This window comes from Solanum pennellii, chromosome 12, assembly GCF_001406875.1.
Source record: "Solanum pennellii chromosome 12, SPENNV200".
NCBI classification, from domain to species: Eukaryota; Viridiplantae; Streptophyta; class Magnoliopsida; order Solanales; family Solanaceae; genus Solanum; species Solanum pennellii.
Window position 1 is genome coordinate 49,542,630 of NC_028648.1, and position 14,955 is coordinate 49,557,584.

General features: G+C 35.6%; 1 protein-coding gene across 1 annotated transcript; it reads right to left on the bottom strand.

Annotated features, from left to right (window-relative positions):
* Positions 1–1,064: 1,064 nt before the first annotated feature.
* On the bottom strand, positions 1,065–4,672 carry LOC107006318 (ATP-dependent helicase rhp16-like). The gene is made up of 10 exons (XM_015204900.1): positions 4,626–4,672; positions 4,119–4,179; positions 3,873–4,019; positions 3,700–3,785; positions 3,348–3,417; positions 2,679–2,804; positions 1,952–2,170; positions 1,678–1,782; positions 1,430–1,584; positions 1,065–1,209 (listed from the first exon to the last, which is right to left on the bottom strand). The coding sequence occupies exons 1-10, from the start codon at positions 4,670–4,672 to the stop codon at positions 1,065–1,067; spliced, it is 1,161 nt and encodes a 386-aa protein (XP_015060386.1).
* Positions 4,673–14,955: the final 10,283 nt, after the last annotated feature.

The window sequence follows — 14,955 nt, forward strand, 5'->3', positions numbered from 1 at the left end:
ATAATTCTTTTGGTTTCGTTCTATCAATTTGTGCATATATGTGGTATTTTAAAGATTTGAATATTTTAATATAAAAATATAATGATTTGATTTGAAAACTTTAATTCTTCGCTTTAATTTCTAATTTGTTGCATATTTAAAAATTACATAAAAAAGAAGCTTACAATATCAATGTAACAATTCAAGATATTTTTAGAAAAACATAGTAAAAAACCATAATGAAATTTGGTTGATTCCCTTATTTTTATAGAAACAAAAGAAAATTGCATATATTGTTTGAAAATGACATAAGAACTAAAAAGTACTATGAATCACAGTAAAATGACAACTAAAAATATGTGAGAATTATATAAGAAATTCTGTTGACTTTTCTAAAATCACTTATATCATATAAAATGAAAGAGATGATGTAACATATATTATTTGAAAATGACATAAAAGGTACATAAATTAACAATTTAATATATTTTTTTTAAACAAAAGCACATATAACAAATTTAGTTTATTTTTCAATTTTCATTTGTCACATAAATTAAAAGAAAATAATTATCATCCGTTGGGCCCGCGCTGGCGCGGATACCTAAATCTAGTGAATGAAAATAGTGAATAGAGCTGGAAATGTTTCAATGGATAAACATGTGTTTTGAGGAAGACAACAAAATGATGTTTTCTAAAGAAATTAAAAGGGAAAATGCCCAAGTACCCCCTGAACTTATTTTATACTAGAGGACATATTCCAAATTAAACATCGTATACTAGAGCGGAATAATTTCCATAAGGGGACATTGTGCATTGAGTGAACTTGATCTTCTTTATGTTTTTCAAGATTCTGGTATGCATTATAAATTTTAAATTTGTGAATTAATTTTCGTTTTTATGTACTTCACTTGTTCATTAAACTTTGGTAACTTCGTATTTCTGTAAAGTTTATTGGAATCGGTACGATTCATTAAACTCAGATCGACAACAGCTCCTCTTTATGGAAAAAAATTCATATATTTTTTCTAATTTTAGTTTCTCTACTAGTTTTAATTTTCTAGTTGTGAAAATGTTCTGAAATTTTATTATGTCTTAACAACTTCTTCAAAGTTTTGTTCTAAGTATCTTAGAAGTACAAGATGATCAACACATACTACTACACTACTACTGTAGAGACCTGTTGGAATGTATGCGCCCACAGCAGCATTCCACCAAGGATCCATCAAAAAACCTATCAAAGTGCGAAAGGAGAGTGAAACGTCAAGAAAAGTAGTCTGGGTCATTCAACGATATATTATTAGTTCAAAATGTATTTGTTCTTTAGGTGCACCGAGATGAAGTGAAAACATCCCAAACAAAAAAATATTTTTAACCTGAAGAGATGAAGGAATCCAACATAGATTCAAGAAATGAAGAATATTTATTGACAAAGAGAGGAAAGGAAATCCTTACGTGTGATGCCACTGTAAGATTCACGGAAAGACCTCCGGCTTTCAAGCTCATAAGAAATATAATGCAATCTGGATCATTGGTAAATCTTGTAATTGCAGAATCTCTTGCAGTGATAGTCATGGATCCATCTAAATGAACACAATTAATCCCCGACTGCCAAATGCACACCCAGAAATGTTTTTTGTTATGACTACTGATTGAAACAATAGGGGTAGATGTGAAGAGGATAACGAAGACATGTCTTACCTTCTGTAGAGAATAGTGTATCAGATCCAAAAATGATGTGAATTGGCTGAAGACTATTGCCTTTGCGGAACCTTCTCTTTCAATCATGAACCTTATTTCTTCTCTCTTGATCCAATGAAACAAGCAATGAGAATGCTTATAAGTTTCCACTCAATTAAGTGGGGGTGGTATTTGATGCAACATTTTCAAATGGTAAGCAAAACTCTAAACCAAACCAAACTATAAAGCTAAGGTAAAATAAGATATAGTTATTAATTGAAAAGTAATTTTTTACCAACGCTTCTATTTTTGTGCTTGTCTGAAAATTATCAAGGCAAATTCTGTTCAATATACTCGAGGACCTAAGTCCTTTGATTGTTGCTTTAGTTTTCTGATCATTTGCTGTGAAATCCACTGTAATTGATTTAAAACATGAAGGGCATGAAAGTTGTCCCACAATTGCAGAAAAGTTTATTAGACATGACTTGCAAAAGACATGTGTGCAAGAATTAACCTGCAATAGTCAAAAGAGGTGCACATATTTAGAGAGTCATTTTAAGTTTCAAATGACAACATAATAGTAATGAATTCATAGAATTTTATAGGAGAGTCAGTTTAAGTTTCAAATGACAACATAATAGTAATGAATTCATAGAATATTTCTTAGGTTGTCAATAGATGAGGTACGAGAATTGAAATCATCAACTCCACGAGTTTAATTAAAGTTGTTATAGTGTTAAAAGGCATTTCTAAAAGTATTTCTAGTAAAAAGAAAAAGAGAGGTCTTTCTTATGGTGCTGGAAAAGAATTTTTAGAAAGACATCTTAGATGTAAATGTTGAAAACTATGTGCACATTAAGATGAAATATCCATCACATAATATATGAAATATTAATGTAGTGTGAGTAGGAAATCCATCAAATTCAATTTTAGTGATGTATCAAGTTTCGTGAGTGAACTTATTCCTTTATTTTATACTTTCTATTTCTTTTCTTAGGGAAGTGGGAGAATATGCAACTCACGATTGGATCTTCTACTGGATCATGACATAAACCACATGTTTGTTCAACATAGCCAAAATTAGGTGTTCTTCCACTTCTAGCCAAAGCAGAACTTGAGCATTCCACAAGGTAAGGATGATCGACGGCCTATAGTCAAATAAAAGATAAGACGTGTGAGTATAGCTTTCAATTAGCGAAGAAGAAAGGAGGCAAAGCAAGGATTTCTTATTTCTTTCAAAGTGAGAAAGGGAAAGCAAATGAATCGAAAATTAATCAAATATAAGAAAACGTTTCCTAGTTATTACATAGATCATAGAAAGTCAAATTGCTTGCTTTAGTAAAAGAAGTCGGAATAATTTTTTTTTAGGCTCAAGGAAGGATATATATAAGGAAAAAGCAAGCCAAGAAATTACTGAAGGAATTATTATCTCTGAGTTCTAAAATATTGCAAGATTAAACCAATTAACAACATTAAATATTTCATCTCCACAATTTAGTAATTTTACCACAATTGGTGTTGAAGAACTGAAATATTTCTTGTTAAGAAAAAAAATTACATTAGATCTGATCCATACTTTGAAGGTTAAAAATGAACCTACAACAAAGAATTTTATTCACGACGAATACCAAATTCAAGAAGCAACCAATTCATTATAAAAAACAAGTCAGTTGAAAGCAAGATATCAATACCTGCCGCATGCGTGTGAGTAGATTAAAAATGTTAACATAGTTATTCATCAACGTACCAGCTTGAATGTATCTGTGCCAAAATACGTCAGGAAGAAACAACATAGTGATGAGAAAATGAATAGTACACTCCTAGTGTTGATTATTTTCCATGAAAACCCATGTAAAATTATTCCAAGAAAGGAATGTCTGTATGCTTTCAGGATGACTTAACACATAGAAATTAGATGAAACATATTCCATGAAAAAGCATTTATTACACCATGAGTATCGAATGGAGAGGAAAAATAGGCCAACATTAATTTCAAACAAGCAAGGGTCGAGTTTCATAAGCATAGACAACTATATTACATACATATTGAATTGTGCACGACTTTCATCCCACAGTGATCTGTAATAGTCTTCTTCCTTAACATCGAAACAATCTTTGCGCAAGGTAACCTAAATAAGAAAGTAAGTAACATGCTAAAGAGGAGAGAAAACAATTAATAACTCAAGCATTATGTTAATGTGAAAAAAAAAACTTACGATCTTTAGAGGAAGTCCAAGATCAGCAGCCCTTCCCTTTTTAGTACGTCTTAGCATTATGATTTTTAAAATTTTGTGTTTCAACAGAATCATCGCATCTCTACCAAACCCATGATTCCCTTGAGATTGTATGGGTGAGCCCATATACTAGAACATAAGATGTATCAACATCACCGTGCAGCAACAATATTATTTATCACAACTAATGAAATGCATCAAAATAAATATAGCAATTTGATAACTTACTCTATTCCACCAGCAAAAGTGTCGAAAAGATTGGTGGTGGCAATGTGGACACTCGAATGAGCTAAAATAAACACAAACACAAAAGGGAGAAAATAAGAGATTTCAAAAAGGTGAAAAATAAAAAGATGCTCAAGGAAGAAAGATTTCAACTGTCATTGAAATAGTAACAACTAAATCTCGGGTGAAAATGAACAAATATAACATAGTAAAATGAAAACAAATCCTCAGCTATATGTTTCTCTATTTAACCAAGTTAGGCGCAAATATAAAAAAGAAACTTTTAAGTCTACCTATTGTCGATCTGAGTATCCATACAACCTACATAGTAATTGTGAAATAATTTTAAGTCGAAAGTGTAGAGTACCTTTGATGTACCCAAGAATTCATTTTACCCCTTGAAGATGTTCAATGTATGGGCTTTGCATAAACTGTCTTGCTAAATTCACAACAATACTATTATTCTATAAAAGGATGCATCTACAAGACTTCCCACAGCTTCATGCTAACCATGTTTTTTGAGCCAAAGGAGTGGCTACAGCATTTGCCAATGTCATCTCTGTGTTGGCCAACAACTCAGCAACATACTTGCTTTGATTTAACTGAATTCCACCTTCAAAATACTTCACCTCAATTCATAGGAAGAAGTATAAACGACCAAGATCTTTCATAGCAAACTCCTTTCCAAATTTTAGGACCAAATCTGAGACATGAGATGGATTACTTCATGTGACAATAATATCATCCACAGAGAACAAGAGAAATATTTTGCCTTTGTGAGTTTGCAAAGTAAATATGGAAGGGTCAGCCTTACGAGCTATGATTATTCTCAACAAAAATCAGGTGGTGGAAATCGCTCGCAGAGTCAGCAGAATTTTTCAGCTCCAGTCCCTTCATCAGCTAGTGTTCCATCCTCAAAGAACAGGTATAATCAGAAGGTTAGGGCACTAGGCTCTAAGTCTCAGATAGAAAGTAAAAGAGACAATCACTTTTACGTGGAAACCTCCTTGCTCAAGGGAGTAAAAACCACGACCTGTTCTCAACAGGACTTTTCAACAACCACTTTTCACTAATCTTCTCACAAGCAAAAGGAAAAGTCGGTTACAAAACAAGAGACTAACCCTCTAACCTCTTCACTAAGCAATACACCCTATTACTTAGCTGAGCACAAGCAGATACAACACTGCTCAGTAAGAACCCAAGTTATCCTTAACTAAATCCCTGACAATGAAACACCCAAGGTTTGATACGTTTCTATCAAGTTCGAAACGAATCCTAGAATTAGAAAATAATTACAAGCAAATATGAAAACAACAAATAATAAGAAAGAGCTAAAAGTCTTTTGATCGATATCTTGTTGTTCTTAATGCTTGAGAGTATTTTCCCTTTGAATGAATGAGTAACGTGCTGTATTTTGTTTGATATATATCATCAAGATTTTTTTTCCATCAAACAAAACGACCTAGTCACTCTGATTGGTGAAGTGCACTGGTCCTTACCAACCTCCCTGACGCAGACAACTTTTATAGCTGTCTCGTACTTTTCATAAATGGGACTAATTTCATACTCTGCAGAGGACCGGATCCCTGCATTGGTGAGGAACTATCAAAACAAATTCTAATCTTACTACAACTCTCATATCTAATATCTATTTCCTATCTAATTACCTCTCTCAAATACTTCTTCAGTCTACATCTATTTTTTTCTCATATCTACTACATCCAACCTCTCACGTCTCTTTATTGTCATACATGTATTTGAAGATTTTCTATGTTATTTTTATTGATATGATCACGTAAAAAACTTTCATATTTTATAATTAATATAACATTTATTTAGACTATCTAATCAAATCACAAATTTATTATCATATGACAAACTGCAACATGATTACAAACTATATTTTACTAAATTGCGATTAAGTTATGTATAAATAAAGACTATCATATAAGCAAATTCAAATAAATAATTATAGCTAGTAATAGTTTAGAGTTTAGAAAAAAAATTAATAAAATTCACAATTATAGAGGTCTTTCTGTATTTTGTTAAACATACAGTGTTCTGATGAGGATTCAAATTTAATCAATTTCATTTATGAGTTATTAACTTAATTTATTATAATTTATAAATTAGTAAATGCACAATAAAAAATAAATTACGTAAAATTATCAACAATATTTTATAATATTTTAAAATATCCGTTAATAAAAATTAAGTTGTTTCCAAATGATCCCAACCCAGCCCCAACCCCTCGCTAGAATAAAGAAATTAAAAGAATGGAGGGACAAGCGGACAACAATAGAGTTTTACTATTGATTCAATTTTTCACAATAATTTTTTGAAGCGGTATGTGGCATCGATAACTCAGTAAACGTGCAATCGCAACCTTCTTCTAGCAGACTCCCTCCAAGGCAACAATTGAGGTTTCGTGATGTGAAGACACTAGTCATACTCATGGATCATCTTATTAAAGAGGAAAAAGAGTCATTTTTCTCCTTTTTAATAATAATTATTGTAAAAGGTTTATTATTTAATTTCAGCATACACTTGTTGCTTGATTTTTAATTCCTTCATCACTTAGATGATTCATGTTATTTTTTATTTACGTTTCATCATTATATTGATATGTTTTACAATTGAATTCATGAATTACGATGATACAAATGAAGATAAAGATACAAAGGGGCGGAGAGGTCCCCCCTAATTTATTTCTTTTCTTCCTATACCCCTTCTCTTACTTTGTGTACGTTTTATTTGATCCTAAGTTTAAGTTAATGATATATTTTATATGAGATAAGTGATACTATAAAATTTTGAGATAAATACTTCACACAAAATTCAAGATGTATAAATTTAATTTAAAAATTAATACCGAAATAAATTCACCTAATTTTTTATATCAAAATATTCATTAAAGATTTTATTTTTACTCCTTACTCTAATGAATTGTCATTCTATTTCTTAATTTAAAAATTTTTCACCGTTAGTTATATATATATAATTAGAGAGTTCAAGTAATGTGTGTAGTCAACTTTTTAACATCTTATACCAACAGTGTATTTATGAGTTCAAATCAGGAAGGAAAATTGAATTTTGATATTATCGAGATGATAAATTACAAAATCTAATACTTCAAAAGCAAATATTTTTCAAAATTTTAGGTTTTATGTGAATCCTAATTAATTTTGTCCACTTAATTCTTTTTTCATGGCCTTATATCTTTCCGGCTAAGTGATAAAAAAATTGCAACTAGTCTAATAATTAATAGAACTATTATTATACTATAGATTAAAAAAAAATAAGAGAGCACAATTATGATGATCCAAAAAAGATCTATATCGCCTTGTGTTTGAATCTGAAAATATATGTATGGCTAGAGCATATTATAGTATTGTTTCTTGGTTATATTTGTATAGTTATAATTTTTTATGATTGTTATCGATTATTAGTGTTAAGCCATAATTTTACCATCTCTAGAAAAATCACTTTTGAAATGTTCTAAGTATAAAACAATTTAAGAAAAATACTTAGAAAAGAGTCCCCACTTAATTTTTTAAAGAAATTAAGAAAACTTAATTTAAAAAAGACTCTAACAGATTAAGTCTTTAAAAAATTAGAGAAAATGGGTAAGAGGTTCTTATTACAACTTTAAGAAGGTATTAGCACTTATGGTAGCCGCTAACACGCGGTTATCCTACGACCTAGGTTAAATATTTGACTAACTTTATGAAAAAATAGTTAAACATACAAAAGAAGATTTTTTTTTTTTTGGGGGGGGGGGGATTTTTGAAAATGAAACTAATTTAATTTCGTGAAAGTGATCAAAACTTTTAAGAAAAGAGTTAAGATTAGCACGAACAAAATGACCTTAAGATAAATATCTAAAGACGAGATAAAAATTAAAAACTTTTTTTAAAAGAATATATTATGTGAGATTGTAGTTGAATTACTTTACAGATGATAGTTTAAATCAGTTTGGTTAGTTAAATCATGATAAGTTAATTTAAATAATTGATGAATAAATAAAAGTTTACTAAAGATTATCAAATAAAGTATAAGAAATAAAAAAAAATTGTATTAAAATAAACTAACATAAAGGATACAGCTCATCTTTTGGGAACTGAGTTAAATTAAACCAAATCAAATAAAGGGTTAGAGATAAGCAAACAATTCACAAATAAGCAATAAGTATAAGTCAAATAACTAAGAAAATAATTTACTTGGGTAAGTCTAGTTGATGTAATGACTTGGTTTCCAGCCCAAATTAAACTTCAAGAACTGCTGCAGTTGGGCATTTTTGCTCAATTCCTGTTTTTGTGTACATCTGATGTATAATAGTTTATATTGGATGTATACACACACGTATTTATGTCTTCCAAACCTGTAGCAGCTATATTTAAGCATGTCTTGGCTTCCCCTTTATTTTATATCAGCTTCCTAAACTTGGAAACAATGGCAAAGTTGAATCGAAGTAGGAAGAGTGTTGGGTTTCAATCAAACTCGAGATGCAAGAAGTGAAGAAGAGAGTCTCCAAATTGGACTTGGAACAAGAGATTCATGCAAGAAAAATTAACAATAAGAATTAGAATGGTAATTCAAACAACTTAGAATTATTCACAGCTAACACATTATAAGGAGCAACTAATAAGCCATAACAAAATGGATTAATAAGCCATAACAAAATTGATAATGATGATGATGATGACGACGACGATGATGATGACGACAATGATGATGATGATGACGATGATGATGATGATGACGACGATGACGACGATGATGATGATGATGCTGACGACGACGATGATGATGATGATGATGATGATGACGACGATGATAACGATAATGATGATGATAATGATGATGACGATGACGACGACGATGATGATGATGATGACGATGATGACGACGATGATGATGATGACGATGATGATGATGATGATGACGGTGATGATGATGATGATGATGACGACGATGATGATGATGACGATGATGATGATGATGACGATGATTATGACGATGATTATGACGATGATGATGACGATGATGATGATGATGATGATGATGATGACGACGATGATGATGATGACGATGATGATGACGATGATTATGACGATGATGATGACGATGATGATGATGATGATGATGATGATGACGACGACGACGATGATGATGATGTAATGACTCGGACCCGAAAAGGTTATTTTTGATAATTTTGAATAGTCATTTAACTATATCAAATAATTTAGGGTAATTTAGTTATTTTTAATAATAATGGGTCAAGTCTGAAATATTAATATAGGTTAATAAGGAGTGCTACTTTTGATAACATAAGTAATTTAGAAGAAAAGAAAAGAAAAACGGAAAGAAAATTGACCTGTGGCGGCGTCATTGAACGAGTGCAGGTATGTATCCTCGTGAATAGATTCTGCTTTGAATTTGCTACTTGTTTTTCAATATTATATATTATATATATATGCATAGGAATATATGGTAGGTAGAAAGAGAAGGAGTAATTGATTAACCAACCTTTGAAATTTTAATTATTTTATAATATTTTTTATTGAATTTTGTTTTGATATCAAAATGGTTATCTTCTCATTTTCATTTGAGCATGTCATTTTGCATCTGAGACATGGTTGTAATAAGAGTTATGTGATGAGATGATGTACCATTTCGAGGGTCGTATTGTGCGCCGCGATGGATATTATATTGCAAGAAACATATTGCGCACCGCGATGGTTACTATTATTGAGGGTCATGTCGTGCGCCGCGACAGATGCATGAACAGATATGTCCCGCATGTGCCCCAGATTGAGAGACAGCGGGTGTGTATCGTTAGGGAAGACATGCATCACTATACTTGACATTGCATCTCATGGCATTACACATTTTTATTATTGATGAACTTGAATACGTTTTTTGCTGATCTTGTTAGTGTTTTTCTGAGAAGATTGTGACTGTGGAATATTGAGTTGTTATTAAGTATGTAAACTAATAGAGTGTGGTTATTGAGTTGTGTGTTTGGTAAACTGTGAGTTGTTTGTAGTGTGGAGGTTCAGATAGGGTGCAAGGAGTACCCGTATTTTGTTCCCTTAACTTGTGTTTAGAGGTTTGCTTGTTAGGTACCGCGTAGTTTGGTACTCACCCCTTGCTTCTACAAATTTTTGTAGGTTACGAGCTCGGATTTTTGTGATACCTTTCATTCTCTTCGTTTCCGAGGAATCTTGTGGAGGATTGTGAGGTAGCTGCTTGTCATCTCAGCGAACTTTCCTACTCCAGTTTATGACTTTGTTTTTACTTGAAAGACAACTTTATGGTAGACTCGTATTTTTATTTCAATTCTAGTATTTACATTAGAGGCTTGTGCACGTGATTACCAGGTTTTGGGAATCGAATTAAGTTAAATTATTTTCGTATTAGTAATTGTTATCAGACTTTGGTTTTATTTCTGCATTTTATTGAAATTACTGGGTTAGGCTGATTTGTCTTGGTGGGATAAGACGAGTGTCATCACGCCTATTTTTGGGTCGTGACAAAAATGGTATCAGAGCCTCAGGTTCATAGGTCTCACGTGTATACGAGCCGAGTCTACGTAGAGTCTCAAGGATCAGTACGGAGACATCTGTACTCATCTCTGAGAGGCTATAAAGATTACTAGGAAACTTCTTTTTGTTCATTCTTTCTCATCGTGCGTAGTTACCTTCTTTAGTACTGAGTTGTTGTATACTCTTTTGACAGATGACGAGGACTAGAACTAAAGTTACTGTGGTAGAGGGGAGGCACTTCCCGAGGCAGTTGTTGAGGCCCCAGCTAGGGGTAGGGATAGATCTCGAGCTAGAGGTCGTGCTAGTGGTACGACAGTAGCCAGAGGTCGTGGTCGGGAGCAGCACCAGTGAGAAGTCGTGCTCGAGAGGTCTCTCCAAACCCTCAGATTGATGGCAGAGAGGACCAGGTTCCTCCAGAGCCTGTAGTCACACCTTTGCTTCAAGATACACTATTTAGGGTGTCAAGTGTGCTAGAGGGCTTTTCTCAGGATGGTGGTGCGACCGCCACACCACATGACTCTCGTACTAGAGAGGGGGCTCCGACCCAAGAGCAGCAGCAAGCTCCAGTTGTTCAGGATGTGGTGGGGCAACTACTAGTGGATCTCGAAGTTCAGAATGATGCTGCACCAGCAGTTGGGGGTCAAGTTGCACCGGTGGTTGTTCTGACAGAGGATGAGAAACTTAGGTATGAGAGATTTCGAAAGATGGACCCATCTTAATTTCAAGGTGGGAAGAGCAAGGATGCTCATGAGTTTCTAACTACCTGCCGAGAGTTACTAGAGGTGGTTGGATTAGCTGAGTCACATGGGGTTCTGTATGCTACACTCCAGCTTCGTGGGCTAGCGAGAGACTGGTGGAGGACTTATTCAGGGGGTTTACCAGTTGGATGTCCTCCAGTGACTTGGGAGCAGTTTGCTAGTGCATTCCAAGATCGTTTTATCCCTTGGAGCATGAGAGTGGAGAGTCGCTTGAGGTTTGAGAGTCTGAGACAGAATGGTTTATCGGTTACAGAGTATGAGGCGCGTTTTTGCCAATTGTCTAGGCATGCGTTGTCCATTATTCCAAATGAGACAGAGAGGATCCGCAGATCTGTGAGGGGATTGACTTTCTCTTTTAGGTCATCTGTGTTTCGTGCATCTAGGGAGGGGGCTTCTTTCCAGTCCATTGTGAGCGCCACCAAAGAGGCGGAATTGATGGAGAGAGAAGAGTTTGGGGACCCTAAAGGGCCCATATATCAGGTCAGTTTCATGGTGCCTCATCTGGAGGTAGGGGATCACAGAGAGTGAGTGGTTCTTTTCAACAGCGGGGACCTATTCATGCATCTATGCCGACATTTGAGGGTGGCCAGACATCTAGGGGTTCTTATAGCCCGGGTTAGGGCTCGTACAGTTCATAGTAGCGACCTACAGGGCGAGGCAATTATAGTGGGTTTTCAGGGTCCACACAGCAATTCCCAGGTCAGAGATTTTTTTTACTTGTTGAGATCCCGATCACCTAATGCGGCAGTGTACTTCTCAAAGGGGTCGTGGTGGGCCTTGACCTAATTTATCATTTCAGACTAGACCACCAGCACCATAGGGTAGAGGTTGTGGCAGAGTTCAGTCCGGTAGAGGTGATAGAGTTTCTAGTAGTGGTGTTACAGCTCAGCAGAGTGGGGGTAGAGGTACCACCCAGGCTGGAGGTAGACGAGGAGGCCACTTTTTCTATGCTTTCCCAGGGAGACCTGAGGCGGAGACCTCTGATGCTGTTATTACAGGTATCATTCCAGTATGCCATCGACCTGCGCCTGTGTTGTTTGATCCAGGTTCTACATTCTCTTATGTGTCTACGTATTTTGCTACTGAATTTGATATGATATGTGATAGCATGACTATACCTATTCGTGTTTCTACACCCGTGGGTAAGCCCTTAGTGGTGGATCGAGTGTATCGATCCTGTCTTGTTTCTTTGGCTGGGTATGACACTTGGGTAGACTTAATCATTTTGGGGATGGTAGACTTTGATGTTATCTTGGGTATTGATTGGCTTTGTCCTTATCATGTTGTCCTTGATTGTAATGCTAAGACTATGACTTTAGCAATGCCTGGTGTTCCGAGGGTTGACTGGAAGAGTGTTAGTGGTTCTTATCCTAGCAAGGTCATCTCTTTTATCCGTGCTTAGAGATTGGTGGAGAGGGGGTGTTTGTCTTACTTAGCTGTTATTCGGGATACTAGTGTTGGACCACCTCCCATGGACTTTATTTTCGTGGTTCAGGAGTTTCTCGATGTATTTCCTTCTGATCTTCCAGGTGTTCCTCCCGATAGGGATATCGATTTTTCTATTGATTTGGTGTCGGGCACTAAGCCTATTTCTATCCCTCCATATCGTATGGCCCTGCAGCATTCATGGAGTTGATGAATGGGGTGTTTCAACCATACCTTGGTTCTTTTGTGATTGTTTTCATCGATGACATCTTGGTTTACTCCAAAACTAAGGAGGACCATGTCCGACACCTGAGGATTATACTTCAAAGGTTGGGAGAAGAGAAGTTGTATGCCAAGTTCTAAAAGTGTGAGTTCTTGCTTACTTCTGTGGCATTCTTGGGACACATGGTGTCCAAGAAGGGTATTAGAGTAGATCCGGCCAAGATTGAGGCAGTTAGAGGCTGGACGCGACCTACTTAACCTACTGAGATTTGGAGTTTTGTGGGATTGGCAGGCTATTATCAACGATTTGTTCTGAGTTTCTCTACTATTGCCGCTCCATTAACTAGATTGACTCGACAGGATGTGTGTTTTCGGTGGTCTGATGAGTATGAGCAGAGCTTTCAAAAACTCAAGACTTTGTTGACTTCAGCTTCTGTATTGACTCTACCTGAGGAGGGTGTAGACTTTACAGTGTATTGGGATGCTTCAGGAGTTGGATTGGGTGGTGTGTTGATGCAGAAGGGGAAAGTGATTGCTTATGCTTCTAGGCAATTGAAGTCCCATGAGAAGAAATACCCTACTCATGACTTGGAGTTGGCGGCTGTGGTATTTGTACTTAAGTTATGGCGTCATTAATTGTGTGGAGTGCATTGTGAGATCTTCACTGATCATCAGAGTCTTCAGTATATCTTTAGTCAGAGGGATTTGAACTTGAGGCAGCGGAGATGACTTGAGTTGTTGAAGGACTATGATGTGACCATTCTGTATCATCCGAGGAAGGCCAATGTTGTGGCCGATGCTTTGAGTAGGAAGACTCCTAGCATTGGTAGTCTTGCATATCTTAGTATTGAGTAGAGACCATTGGCTAGAGATGTTCAGATGTTAGCTAACAATCTTGTCCGATTGCAGATTTCAGAGGAAAGTGATGGGATGATTGCTTTTATTGAGGCTCAGTCTTCTTTAGTCGAGTAGATCCGTGCACACCAGTTTAATGATGAAAAGTTATGTCTCATTCGAGACAAAGTATTGAGAGGGGAAGCTAAGGAGGATGTCCTTGATTCTGATGGTGTCTTGAGGATCGGAGGCAGGATATCTGTGCCCAAGACAGGCGATTTGATTAGATTGATTCTTGAGGAGGCCCATTGTTCTCGGTATTCCATCCATCCGGGAGCGACGAAGATGTATCATGATCTAAGCCAGCATTACTGGTGGTGTGGGATGAAGAGAGATATTACATACTTTGTTTCGAGGTATGACTTGCCAGCAGGTCAAGTGTGAGCACCAACGGCCCGGGGGTATATCTCAGCGGTTGCCTATTCCTACTTGGAAGTGGGAGCGGATTACTATGGACTTTGTTGTGGGTTTTCCTACCACATTGGGTGGTTGTGACTCTATTTGTGTTGTTATTTATAGGCTGACCAAGTTTACCCACTTCATTCCCGCTCGGGTGAAGTATACGGCAGAAAAGTTAGCCGATCTATATATCAGTCAGATTGTGCGACTACATGGAGTTCCTGTTTCTATCATATTAGATCGAGGTTCACTACTTTCTTCGCACTTCTGGAAGGCATTACAATATGGTCTAAGTACTCATTTAGCTATGAGTACGACATTTCACCTTCAGACAGATGGTCAATCTGAGCGGACCATTCAGGTATTGGAAGATATGCTTCGAGCGTGTGTGATCGATTTTGGTGCTAGATGGGATCGACATTTACTTTTAGCGGAGTTCGCCTATAATAACAGTTATCACTCTAGTATACAAATGGCCCCAATTGAGGCATTATATGGTAGATGGTGTAGATCTTCGATTGGTTGGTTTGATTCGGCGGAGATGGACTTTTTGGATACAGACTTGCTTAGAGATGCTATGGAGAAAGTCTGTAT